The 13,347-nt window shown below is 44.8% G+C and overlaps 1 protein-coding gene across 1 annotated transcript in view; it reads left to right on the top strand.

Annotated features, from left to right (window-relative positions):
- USH2A (usherin) overlaps nucleotides 1-13,347 on the top strand; it is a 1,244,521-nt gene that overhangs the window by 121,471 nt on the left and 1,109,703 nt on the right. Inside the window, exons 4-5 of the mRNA XM_060246775.1 lie at nucleotides 2,990-3,125; nucleotides 9,022-9,085. Coding sequence (XP_060102758.1) covers nucleotides 2,990-3,125; nucleotides 9,022-9,085 — 200 coding nt within the window. The remainder of the gene's footprint in view (nucleotides 1-2,989; nucleotides 3,126-9,021; nucleotides 9,086-13,347) is intronic.

The following is a 13,347-nucleotide window of genomic DNA, read 5'->3' on the forward strand; positions in this document are numbered from 1 at the left end:
ATCAAGAATCCGGCAGTGTTGAACTAGGTTATTTGATGTTCTGCACGTTTCTATTAGTGAGGCTGCAAACTTCACAGCAAATGGTCAAGAGGCTAAAATATCATGTTTCACAGCTGCTATCACGTAGAGCTTGAACCTCCAAATGGTTTGCCTGTCTGCCATCCACCTAGAATGACTGTCAGACAGCTTTGCTGCTGTGTAGTAGGTATAACTGTCTTTTCCTTGTGTTTTCCTGCTTATAGTGAAATTCTGTTGCAAAATGCAGTTTAGAAATTCAGATGGAAGCTGTCATCCTATTTCTAAACTCCAGAGTGGCTTTAGAGGAGATGGCTATGCTATGCTGGATTAAGCAGTTTATTCAGAGCTAATATGGATTTTACCCTGTGACTTCCCCCAGAAGTACCAGCGCATCATATTTACCCTCTTGGGTAAAACATGGCTAAAAGCTAATTACTCAACTTAAATGTTTCATCTGAATGTACTGTTGAGCGCTTGTTGCCGATTCATTTCAATTCATCATGCCCCAGTTTGAAAGGTAGAAAATAGATTGACAGTACTTTGAAATTCTTCATTTAAAAAAAATTGTGGTTGCTGTGCTGGAAGCACAGAGAATGGTTAATTGCAAGCACAGCATCAAGTCAGTATCTTTTAGATCAGGGGTGGCCAACGGTAGCTCTCCAGATGTTTTTTGCCTACAACTCCCATCAGCCCCAGCCAGCATGGCCAATGGCTGGGGCTGATGGAAGTTGTAGGCAAAAAATATCTGGAGAGCTACCATTGACCACCCCTGCTTTAGATAATAAAAGCCCTACCATGGTGGCAAATCTGAGGATTTTCATTGGTTGGATGTGCACTATGCAGGATTGGTTTCCACTCTGTCTCTGGTGTGCCATGGGCTGATTTTGCTCTTTCCTGTCCACCGGTGACCCCTTCAGGTGAGAACCCCACAAGATGGCCACTGACCTCTGAGGGAGAAAGTTCTGTGCTGACAGGTTCTCCTGGGGGCTTATTGATTACTGCTGCCTCTCCTCAGGACCCGCTGTAGGAAGTCTGGGACAATCTGCCCCACAAACAACACTGCCATGAAGCAAACAGTGAAGCAAACAGTAAACTGTGAGAGACATGTTTATGCGACAAACAGAAGCAGTTACTTCTCTTCAAATGACACAAAAAGAATATTCATTCACAGCATGAAGGGGCCAGGTCAACAGCAGCAGATGAACAGACTGACGCTATAATGTATCAAACCCCCTTTCCACCTGCAAATACTCTTCACTCTTTCTACTCAAACTAGGCTACAATGGGCTCATATGATTAGAGTTTTACTATGAGCCCATTGGACAGAATGGACTCCATTGTATTCTATGGATGGAATGGACTTCATTCTGTCCTATGTGCTCATAGGATACAATGCAGTCCATTCTGTTCTATGGGCTGATAGCATAGAATGGAGTTCATTCTGACCTATGGGCCCATAAGATACAATGGAGTCTGCTCTGTCCTATGACCCCATGAGATGGAATGGACTTTCTTTCACTTTCCCATTGCCTGCAAGCGGGAGGGAGTGAAAGGAGGCTTGTAATGACTCCCTGCCTCTTACAGCCACCAGCGAAGCCAGTCCACCTGTCAGCTGCTTGTTTTAAGAGGCAGTGAGTCATTTCACTCCCCCTGCCTGCAAGTGAAACATAAGGTCACTCTCTCCTCTGTGGAAGGAAGGTGTGGGCTGTAGTAGCAATGATTATATCTGTTCATTTTAGATATGAGTATGAACCAAAAAAACAAACTATGGTTCAAGGATTAACCAGGTCATTTCATGGTTAGTTCTGAACTGGTTTGTTTGGTGGCATCATTCTTGAACCCAAAAATAAACTGCCTTTTTACCATGGAGGTTCAGGTGGTTTGTTCTGTGGTTCATTCTCCAAACAGCCTGGTGCCAGTTTAATCACTAAACAGCACTGGGGGTGGACTTATGGAAAGCCCTAGAAACATCTAAAACAGTAGTCCATGGCTTGATTGTCAGCTCTGGGAGTCAACCATGGAGCTCCCATTCTATTATATGGAAGTCAGATTATATACCAATATAATACCACACCCTGACTCAGCTCTTTCACTTTGCAGTATTTCTGTGGCCCCAGAAGGTAGGACCAGAACCAATGGGTTGAAATTAAATCAAAAGAGTTTCCGGCTCAACATTAGGAAGAACTTCCTGACCATTAGAGCAATTCCTCAGTGGAACAGGCTTCCTCAGGAGGTGGTGGGCTCTCCTTCCTTGGAGGTTTTTAAACAGAGGCTAGATGGCCATCTGACAGCAATGAAGATCCTGTGAATTTGGGGTAGGTATTTGTGGGTTTCCTGCATTGTGAAGGGGGTTGGACTCGATGACCCTGGAGGTCGCTTCCAACTCTATGATTGTGTGATTCTGAGAGAAGAAGTAGCTATTGTGAGAGCAGAAGAAGAATTGTTTGCTGCATGGCTGATTTAGGGAAGGCTGATGGGACTCCTGTTTTTCCCTGTACAGTGGAACAGTTTTTTAAACAACTCTCCCGACTGAGAAAGTGTTCCTTGCTGTGGTTGCAGGGACCAAACCTGAAGCTAGAGCTGAGCTTTCCTGGGGGCATCTGCTTTGGGGGAGCTATAACTCAGACATCCCAAATCCAATATTTGCCAATCTTGAAGGGCAAGTGGAGCAGAGCCTGCTGAAGACTCCCTGTGAGTTGGCATCTCTAACTCATGAGGGGCTGTTTTACCATCTCCTGAAGCAAACAAATCACAAAAAAGTTCAGGAAATGGAAAAGTTCATGTAAGGTTATGGTTCATGAAATCAAACGAATCATAAACCAACATGAAACACCATTTTCCTGGTTCATGGCCATCCCTAGTTCATTGCTGTTGCTTCTGTGGTATTATGAGGTGGCATTTTTAAAGTTACAAACTATTTTTTGTATATTTGTCTTCATATTTATATATCTAAAAATTATATATTTTATAGGTTCATCACACCAGAATTAGTTTCTTCATAAACGGTTTGGAAGACGACAGCACAGCTTTTGATTCCAGAAGTCTGGTTGGGTTAATTACAGATCCCTCTATTAATGGTAAATGGCAAGTTGGACAAAATGTTAATGGTAAGTTGAAAAGTGGTTGATAGAGAGATATTATTTTATCATTCAATTGGGCAGCAAAATAATCCTAGATAACTATTTGCTAATTTTTCTTACCTGCTTTCTCTGATCTTCCTTGTATATACGCGCACACACTTTATTCCTTCTTTATTCCTTCTTTATGTCTTCAGATTTTTAAATACTTCCACAATGATCCTATACTCATTTATAGCAGGGGTGGCCAATGGTAGCTCTCCAGATGTTTTTTGCCTACAACTCCCATCAGCCCCAGCCAGCATGGCCAATGGCTGGGGCTGATGGGAGTTGTAGGCAAACAACATCTGGAGAGCTACCATTGGCCACCCCTGATTTATAGGTTATTCCCTTATCAGAACTATTACTGGTCTGGAGACAAGCTCTTAGTTGAACAAGAAAGCAGGTAGTCATGTGCAGCATGAGGACAGCTGAGTCTGTGCCTGAACAATGCTTTGTTTAGAACAAGTAATCAGAGTATCTGGGTAGAAATCTTTAGGATTCTTGTGCCATTTCATTCTTGCTAAGTTTTTAGGAATAGTACCACTCTCTGGCTATCTATCTATCTATCTATCTATCTATCTATCTATCTATCTATCTATCTATCTATCTATCTATCTATCTATCTATCTATCTATCTATTTTTGCTGATTTCTATGCCCTTTCCCAGGTCGGGCTCAGGGCCGATTACAACATAATAAAATAGTTAAAATCACATCATAAGACAATTAAATTTAAACAGTTAAAACCATTAAAATGAAATAAAATAAGGCAATGTCAGTGTACAGATATCTACGTCCTTCACAGATTGAAACACAGGATGCGGTCAGTGCAGGGAGGCCAATTAGCTGCTGTGAGGACGCTCGCCCGCCTCAGCCAAAAGCCTGGTGGAACAGCTCCATTTTACAGGCCCTCCAGAATAGCAGAAAATCTGGTAGGGCCCACATTTCCTTGGGGAGCTGATTCCACCAGCTTGGGGCCAGGACTGAAAAGGCCCTGGCCCTGGTTGAGGTGAACCGGACGTGCTTTGGGCCAGGGATGGTCAGAAGATGTTGATTGGCGGATCATAGAGGCCTCCAAGGCTCGTATGGGAAGAGACGGTCCCGTAGGTATGTAGGTCCCAGGCTGCGTAAGGCTTTAAAAGTTAATACTAAAATCTTGAAATGGATCCAGTACTCAATTGGTAGCCAGTGCAGACTGCACAGCAGCGGCCAACTGCCTGCCCATACAGGCAGTTCAGTCAGAAATCGTGCAATCTATAGTGGTGATGCTGATGTGTAGCAGAGATAAGACCAGCAGTCCCTCTCAGATGCACCTGTAGTGGCACAGAGACTAAGACACATCCAATGATGGACTTCTTTGATTGAAACCCAGACTCTACCCATTTTAGTGCAAGTCTATTTTAAGTCACTGTGCTTAGGACTGATGCTCTGTTGTGCTTCCACACTGTTCCTGGAGTCATAGCAAACAGTGTCATAGCAATCATCACTTAGTAGTACTGTTACTGGCAGAACCTGATGCATTTCATTTTTGCCTGTCTAGGGAATATGGTTTTATCAAGAAAAAGGTTTTGAGTAAAAAGTAATATGTGTTCCTGTTCTGGCCTGTACATAATTAAGTTCTGTAGGTCCTGTTACTTAGAGCAGTTTTTGTAAGAGCAGCTTTGTGCTGGTTCACTGCCACAGTGTTCCTCAGTCTGTAGGGCTTATCCCTAGACCAGCGACAATAACTTCTTAAAGCCTGCAATGGTTGAAGCCTATCTTGACAAGTTGTTAATGGGCCAGACTAACTCCATATGTGACATCATTGTCAGCAGTCAAGTACACGGAGGGTGATGTGAGAGAGAAGTGTCTTTCTTCTTCCAACCAGTTTCAGCAAGAGTAATTTGCCTCCTTGGCATGTTCTCTTCTATTTTGAGTTCATAAGACCTAGTGTGTTTATGGTAGAGTATGACAGGAGAGTAAAGGAGGAAACAGGAATACTCCCCCCCAAGCTGATTAGGCATCCATTGTCACACATACCTCTTCTGCTATCTTGAGGCTATTTTGCAGCAAAATTGCCAGGACTCAGGAGTGTGCAAATTTTTGGTCTAAATTTTTTCTACCTAAAATCTTTTTTAAAAAATGCACCAGATTTGTTGCCTGTTATTTTTTTTTTACACTTCTTGTAACTGGGTGATGGTGCTGAGATTGGATTAAGGCTGTTGGCAAGACTTGTTCTCACCTCTTTTTGTTAATTCTTGCATTTGTATGCTAATTTATGGCCATTCACAAGTCTCACCAACTGCCTTAATTCAATCTCAGCTACAATCACTCAGTTACTTATGCATCTTAATTATAAATCATCCCCCACCCTCTCTCCTCCTATATGTAATGGCTGAAGAAATTCTGTTTCACTGTATCTGAAGAAGTGTGCCTGCACACAAAAACTTACACCTTGAATAAAACTTTGTTGGCTTTAAAGTTGCCACTGGACTCAAACTTTGTTCTAGCTCCTGATAGTAATTGAGCTGTGGCATTCTGCACCTACTGGCATCTCCAAGTTGACCTTGAGAGATGACCTATGTAGAGTGCATTACAGTGGATCCATGTGGCAGGATTGGCTGAGTTAAAATTGGGAGTTATTTTCCAGGTTAGACTGAGCTGGAAGAAAGCATTTTTTGTAGTTAATTTGCTTCTTCAACAGTAACACTGGATCTAGTATAACCCCTAGGTTCTTAACCAAGCCAACAACAGTCAGCTGAACCCCACTGAAAGTGGGAAGCACAATGTTATTCAATATCTCAGCAATCTTAACCAGCATTACCATTGTCTTGTTAGGATTTTGATTCAATTCGTTCACTCTTTGCCATTTAACCATAGCAGACAGTTAGCGAATCAAGACCTTTACTGCATCACCAGGAGATTTGGATAAGGAAATAAGCTGGGTATCATCAGCATGTTGGTGGCAGCCAACTCTGAAACAACAAATGATAGAGATTCATAGAGGCTGAAAAGCATGGGGGATTATACCCTTTAGAACCCCACAGGATAGGTCATACTGATAATAACTGGCTTCCAACAGTGACCCTATGAGTCTGATCCATGTGGAATGGTTCAGATCAGTCCAACATGCTTCCCTTGACTTTTGTCCCAAATGCCTCAATAAAATGGCATGCTTCACTGTATCAAAGGATAAATCCAGTAGGGGCAACAAAAAAGCACGTCTGCATTCAGATAGGTCATCAGGCATGTCTGCATGCAGATAGAGGTTATCAGGTAAGTCACCAGGGCCATCACTACCCCATAGCCTGCCCTGAAGCCAGACTTAAAAGGGTGCACAGCAGATGAGTTATCCAAGAAGACATGCAGCTGATCCAGTACTACTTTCAATCACCTAGAAAGGACGGATTAGTGACAGGGTGATAATTGGCCACATCATTTTTTCCCCTATAGGAATGGTTTTTAAAGTAGTGGACAGATAACTATCTCTTTGAATGAGGGTATCCTGACTTAGTGATTGAGGATGGAGTCAGATGAGCAATTTGATCCAATGTTGTTGCTTTTCCCTTCCTGATTTAAAGTGCATGATCAGACTGCAACATCTGCTTCCCATTCCTCAGTTGTTGGCACCACGTTCTCACCTGTTTTCAAATTGGAGTTATTGGACACCAGGGAAAGTCTGATCTTTACAGATGTCAGCAGTTTCACCCTGCATTTCTACTTTTCTAAACTCCCCTGTTGTGGAGTCAGCCCTTTTGGGAAGTGTGAACCTTCCCTTCCATTTTCACCTCCCTCCTCCTGTCAGTTAGCGATGTGCACATAAACTGATATTTGCCCCAGGATTTTGAATCACTGCTTGTGTGTTTCTGTACCAAGCACTCTGTCAGGATCAGAAGCCCCCAGGGGAGTTGTTTTTGAGTGACAACCCCTCCAAATCCCCCTCTTTCCTATTTTTTGGGGGTAGGAAAGCTGTGGAAATAGTTCCTAGTTAGGCTCCCATTTTTTTGGCTTCATAGTTGCTGTCTGAGAGCATCCCATGATTGACACAAAAGTAAATATACTAAAGTCAATAGGGCTACTCTAATGCAAATCCAATGGTTACATTTTCCCTTCCATGTATTCCAAGGAAGAGAGGCACAGTTAAGGAGGCTGAGAGGGGGCGCATGCATAAAAAACAAAAATAGAGAAAAGAATGTCACCTGACCAGCCACTCCATGGTTGATGCGCAGCAATGATCTGAATGATTGATCACGGGGCAAGTGTGCAGTAAAGCCAGTTCAGGATGGGATGTTGGATCAAAACTTTCTATTATGAAATAAAACAGTGTAATTAGAGGCTTGTTGTCTGACCACAGCCTGATTGATGAAAGACACTAAAGGCTTGTTGGTGTGGTCCTTACATGATTTTAGCAGCCAGGATGGGCAAGAATCTGGGGCTTTTCCAGATCTTAGCATCTGGTCAACACCTATCACAGAAACGGGATCAAAAAAGTCCATAAATAGACCAGGAAATGTTTTAGACTTTTCACCTGACTGACCTGTTACAGGATTATTTCCACATGGAAATCAAAAATCTCATTGACTGTTTTAAAGTAACACATTGACCTCTAAACCTTGCCCTCCATCCAGGAAGCTCAGGGTGACATCCATGGTTCTTCCTTATTCAATTTTATCCGTACACCAACTGGGAGCCAATTTGGGCTAGTGGTTAAGAGTGGAGGACTCTAATCTGGAGAATTGGGCTTGATTCCCCACTTCTTCACATGACACCAACTGGGTGATGTTGGGTCAGTCACAAGTTCTCTCAGAACTGTTCTCTCAAGAGCAGTTCTCTCAGAGCTCTCTCAGCCTCACCTGCTTCACAGTGTGTATGTTGTGGTGAGAGGAAGGGAAGGAGATTGTAAGCTGCTCTGAGACCCTGAGGGAAGGATGGGGTATAAATCCAACTCTTCTTCTCCTATAAGGTAGGTTAAGAAGAAATAGAATGACTGTCCTAATGTCACCCTGTGAGTTTCATGATGGAAAAACAGAAATTTAAACCTCCCTGCTCAAGTCTAGTACAAAACACTAACCACTACACATACTGGTTTTCAAGTCCCTTCATCCTCAAGCCCCTTTGCAATTGAAAAATACAATAATAATGTCTAAAAATGCTGCATTTCAGAAAGAGGAGGGGGAGTTACAAAAATGGAATTATGAAGAAATACCAATGTGTAGTAATAATCCTGGCTGAATGTTTGGTGATGTGAAAACAAAATAATTTTTGTCCTTGTTCTGAACTGGGCCAGTGCTATTTGGTGATAAATTGCTTCTGCAAATTTATAAAGGCTGAGTACCACTGATACAGAATATACTATAATTTGGAGCTATGTCCTAAAAATATCTGCATCTGGCTTTAAGAATGACTGATTTATTTCAATGGAAGGTTGGAATCCTATATATCAAAAACTGGAAATTCTTATTTTGACACACTTCTTGTTGACAGTGTCATTTTGAACACCAGACACATAGCAAATGTGTAAAAAGCATGAAATCTTGAAAACATACCTTTCATCTTTATAGTGTAAATTGACAGCTCCAGTTATCCCTACTGTATCTCTTCTCTAATTAGAGGTGGCACATAGACTGGCTCATTACTTCTGTCTAATGAGCCAGTCTGTGTGCCACCTCTGTAATCAGATAAGGGATAGGTACAAAATGTTCCTATAAAGTTATTATAAATCATTTTAATCAAAAAAATTAAGTCACTGCCCTCCATAGTTTTGACCAGAACCAAGATGGTTTCATTCAGAAGATGTAATTGTGCACGAGAGATCTCTGTGTGCTGAATTTAAGATCCCTTCATGCAGTACAGAGCTGTTTTCTGGTTGATGGAACTGGATTATTTATTTATAATGTATTTTGCAGGTTCAGAGCAATTTGTTGGGAGGATGCAAGATTTCAGATTGTACCAAGTGTCGCTCACAAACAGGTAGGGAAATTTTCCTTTTTTAAATAAAATCAGAAGGTACAGTGATCAAGAAGAAGGAGCTATTGTTTTGATAAGTGTGCTTCAGAATGTTTAGATATTCTTGGGGGGGCTCTTTTAAAAAATAGTTAGGTTTGGAGGTATGTATGGAAACAATTTCAAGTAATGCATTTTCATTAAAGACATAGATTCAGGAGCATATAGTGCAACATACTGTATTATAAGCCGGCGTCCCGGCTTACTGGGCCATGGCAGATGACCCCCAGGTGAAAGGGTGGAGCCAGTACCGCGCACACTGCGCTTCACCTAAAAAATTCCTCTGCGCAGGCCTGAAGGGCATATCCACACACACAACCCACAACGCATCAAGTCCTGCAGCGATAGGCAAGGGGCGAAACGGCAGGTGGAAGGTGCCACTGGAAGCCGCAGTCCCGATCCTGCATGTAGGCGGTTCAGGATATTGGTCGCCTGATGCTAACCCGGAGACGAAAGCATCTTTCGGCAGCACCCTGAACGACCAAGCAGCCTTATCTAGGGACAGCACTGCTTGCTCCACACGGAGAGGGGCCTAGAAAAGGTGGCCTAAACAAAGCTCGTCTCCCCCACCCCAGTTGGCTAGCCGCGGTCAACGGGCATCCTTACTTGCGGTCGAAAAATAACAACAAAGAAAAGGCATGCACCTGCCTCACAAAGTGTGCAAAGACTAAAGCTTGCGTGTTGGAACATCAGAACCATGCTTGACACAGTAGGCAGTGGTCGCCCTGAACGACGCTCTGCTCTAGTTGCCCACGAACTTCTCAGGTTGAATATCGACATAGCAGCTCTCAGTGAGGTCCGTTTCCCTGAGGAAGGTAGTCTTCAAGAACACGGTGCTGGCTATACCCTCTACTGGTCGGGTAAGTCAAAGGCTGAGAGCCGCCTTTCTGGCGTTGGCTTCATGGTCAGGAACTCCATTGCCTCCAAACTCGAAAACCTTCCAACAGGTCACTCAGATCGCATCATGTCCATGCGCCTCCCACTTCAAAACAAGCAGCATGCGACACTCTTCAGTGTGTATGCCCCAACCCTTCAAGCAGATCCTGCAGAAAAGAACAAGTTCTATGCTGATCTACGCAACCTCGTACGGAAGACCCCTACAGAGGACAAGGTGATCATCCTTGGCGACTTCAATGCCAGAGTAGGTAAAGACTCGGAAGCCTGGAAAGGAGTACTTGGCAAACACGGCGTTGGCAACTGCAATGACAACGGGCGCCTCCTGCTAGAATTCTGCATGGAGCACCAGCTCACCATCACCAACACTATCTTCCAGCAGAAGAACAGTCTGAAGACAACCTGGATGCACCCACGGTCCAAGCATTGGCACCTTATCGACTACATTCTGGTGCGCCAGAGAGACCTTCGAGATGTCTTACACACCCGAGTAATGCCCAGCGCAGAATGTCATACGGATCATCGTCTTGTACGCTGCAATCTCCGTCTTCACTTTAAACCCACACCCAGGAGAGGAGGTATCCCTCGGAGGAAGTTTCAGGTTGGCAGCCTCCAGTCAGCCGAAGTTAAAGCTGCCTTCCAGGCAAAACTCCAGTCAAGAATTGAGGACCTCAGTTGCCCCACAGACCCTTCTCCAGAAGCACTCTGGGAACACCTAAAAACTACCGTCCTGCAGATCTCTGAAGAAGTCCTCGGGTTCTCCACAAGGAAGAACAAGGACTGGTTTGATGAGAACAATCAAGAGATCCAAGAATTACTGGCAAAAAAGAGATCTGCCTACCAAGCACATCTTGCTCAGCCCTCCTGTCCTGGGAAAAAAGCAACCTTTCGCGCTGCGTGTAGCAACCTCCAGCGCAAGCTTCGAGACATTCAGAACGAGTGGTGGACCAAGCTTGCAGAGAGAACCCAGCTGTGTGCAGACACTGGTGATTTAAGAGGGTTCTACGAAGCCCTGAAGGCAGTATATGGTCCATCATATCAGGCTCAGAGTCCCTTGCATAGTGCAGACGGCCAAGTGCTCCTCACAGACAAGGCATCCATACTGAACCGGTGGTCGGAGTATTTTCAGGTTCTCTTCAGTGCCAACCGCGTAGTTCAAGATTCAGCAATCCACCTCACCCCACTTCAACCGGTGAAAACAGAGTTGGATGAGATCCCCACCCTAGAAGAGACTGTTACAGCCATCAAGCAACTGAAAAGTGGCAAGGCAGCAGGAGTTGATGGAATTCCACCAGAGATCTGGAAGCATGGGGGCACAGTACTACATAGCTCACTTCACAAAGTACTTGTCACCTGCTGGGAACAAGGCAAATTACCACAGGACTTTCGCGATGCAATCATCATCACCCTATACAAGAACAAAGGGGAAAAGTCAGACTGCTCCAACTACCGGGGGATAACCCTGCTCTCCATCGCAGGCAAAATCCTTGCCAGAATACTCCTGAACAGACTGGTGCCCACCATTGCAGAAGAACTCCTCCCAGAGAGCCAGTGCGGCTTCAGAGCTAACAGGAGCACCACCGACATGGTATTTGTTCTCAGGCAGCTCCAAGAGAAATGCAGGGAACAGAACAAGGGTCTGTATGTGACTTTTGTCGACCTTACCAAAGCTTTCGATACCGTTAGCAGGAAAGGCCTGTGGCAAATCTTGGAACGTTTAGGATGTCCCCCAAGGTTCCTCAGCATGATCATCCAGCTACACGAAGACCAGCGAGGCCAAGTCAGACACTGCAACGACCTCTCGGAGCCCTTCCCAATAGGCACAGGTGTAAAGCAAGGCTGCGTTCTCGCGCCAACTCTCTTTACGATCTTCTTTAGCATGATGCTTCAAAGAGCCGCAGTAGATCTAGATGAGGACGATGGTGTCTACATCCGCTATCGCACCGATGGCAGCCTGTTCAACCTGAGGCGACTAAAGGCACACTCCAAGACAATGGAAAAACTCATCCGAGAGCTACTGTTTGCTGATGATGCTGCACTCGTCTCCCACTCGGTATCAGCTCTGCAGCATATGACGTCCTGCTTTGCAGAGGCTGCCAAGCTATTCGGCCTAGAAGTTAGTCTGAAGAAGACAGAAGTTCTCCACCAGCCTGCACCCCAGGAAGATTATCACCCTCCCTGCATCACTGTGGGTGAATCAGTTCTGAAGACAGTCCAGCAGTTCAGCTACCTGGGGTGCATCATCTCCTCAGATGCCAAGATCGACAAGGAGATTGACAACAGGCTGGCAAAGGCAAACCGTGCATTTGGCCGACTGCACAAAAGAGTGTGGAGCAACAAGCATCTGAAAAAAGGCACAAAGATCAATGTTTACAAAGCGGTTGTGATGACAACCCTCATCTATGGCTCCGAATCGTGGGTTTTATACCGTCATCACCTGCGACTCCTTGAGCGCTTTCATCAGCGCTGCCTTCGCACCATCCTCAACATCCACTGGAGTGACTTTGTGACCAACACTGAAGTCCTCAAGCGGGCAGAGGTTACCAGCATCGAGGCACTGCTGTTGAAGACGCAGCTGCGCTGGGCAGGGCATATTTCTAGGATGGAAAACCACCGCCTTCCCAAGATTGCCCTGTATGGCGAACTCTCCACCGGCCATCGAAATAGAGGGGCACCAAAGAAGAGGTACAAGGACTCCTTGAAGAAATCCCTTAGCACCTGTCACATCAACCATCACCAGTGGTCTGACCTAGCCTCAGATCGCAAAGCATGGAGGCACACCATCCACCAGGCTGTCTCTTCCTTTGAGAACACACGCATAGCTGGTCTTGAGGACAAAAGGAGATTGAGGAAGAATCGCACTGCTACAGGACCAACCCTAAATCAGACTTTTCCCTGCAGCCGCTGTGGCCGGACCTGCCTGTCCCACATTGGTCTTGTCAGCCACCAGCGAGCCTGCAGCAAACGTGGACTATTGCACCCTTCTTAAATCTTCGTTCGCGAAGCCAAGCCGAGAGAGAGACTGTATTATATAATCAAGACCAATCCACCATAAAGGACTGAAACCCTTCTTCCTTGACAAAAAGCAAGAAATGGCCGGCTGGGAAATACACATGGCATGCAAAGGCCTCAGTTCTTGATAGTGGCTTAGTGTGAAAGGCTATATCAATACATAATGCCAGAAAACCACTAAGTAATGACTGATTAACCCTTCTTAACCATTTTGTCTTCCTGTTTGGAAGATGCTAGCTGCAGCTTCCCAACAGTCTTTAGTGCCAAGTAGAGTGCGCTGCGGTAGTCCATTCTAGATATAACTGAGGCAGGGATCTCTGTGG

This window comes from Heteronotia binoei, chromosome 1 (assembly GCF_032191835.1).
Source record: "Heteronotia binoei isolate CCM8104 ecotype False Entrance Well chromosome 1, APGP_CSIRO_Hbin_v1, whole genome shotgun sequence".
Classification (NCBI taxonomy): Eukaryota; Metazoa; Chordata; class Lepidosauria; order Squamata; family Gekkonidae; genus Heteronotia; species Heteronotia binoei.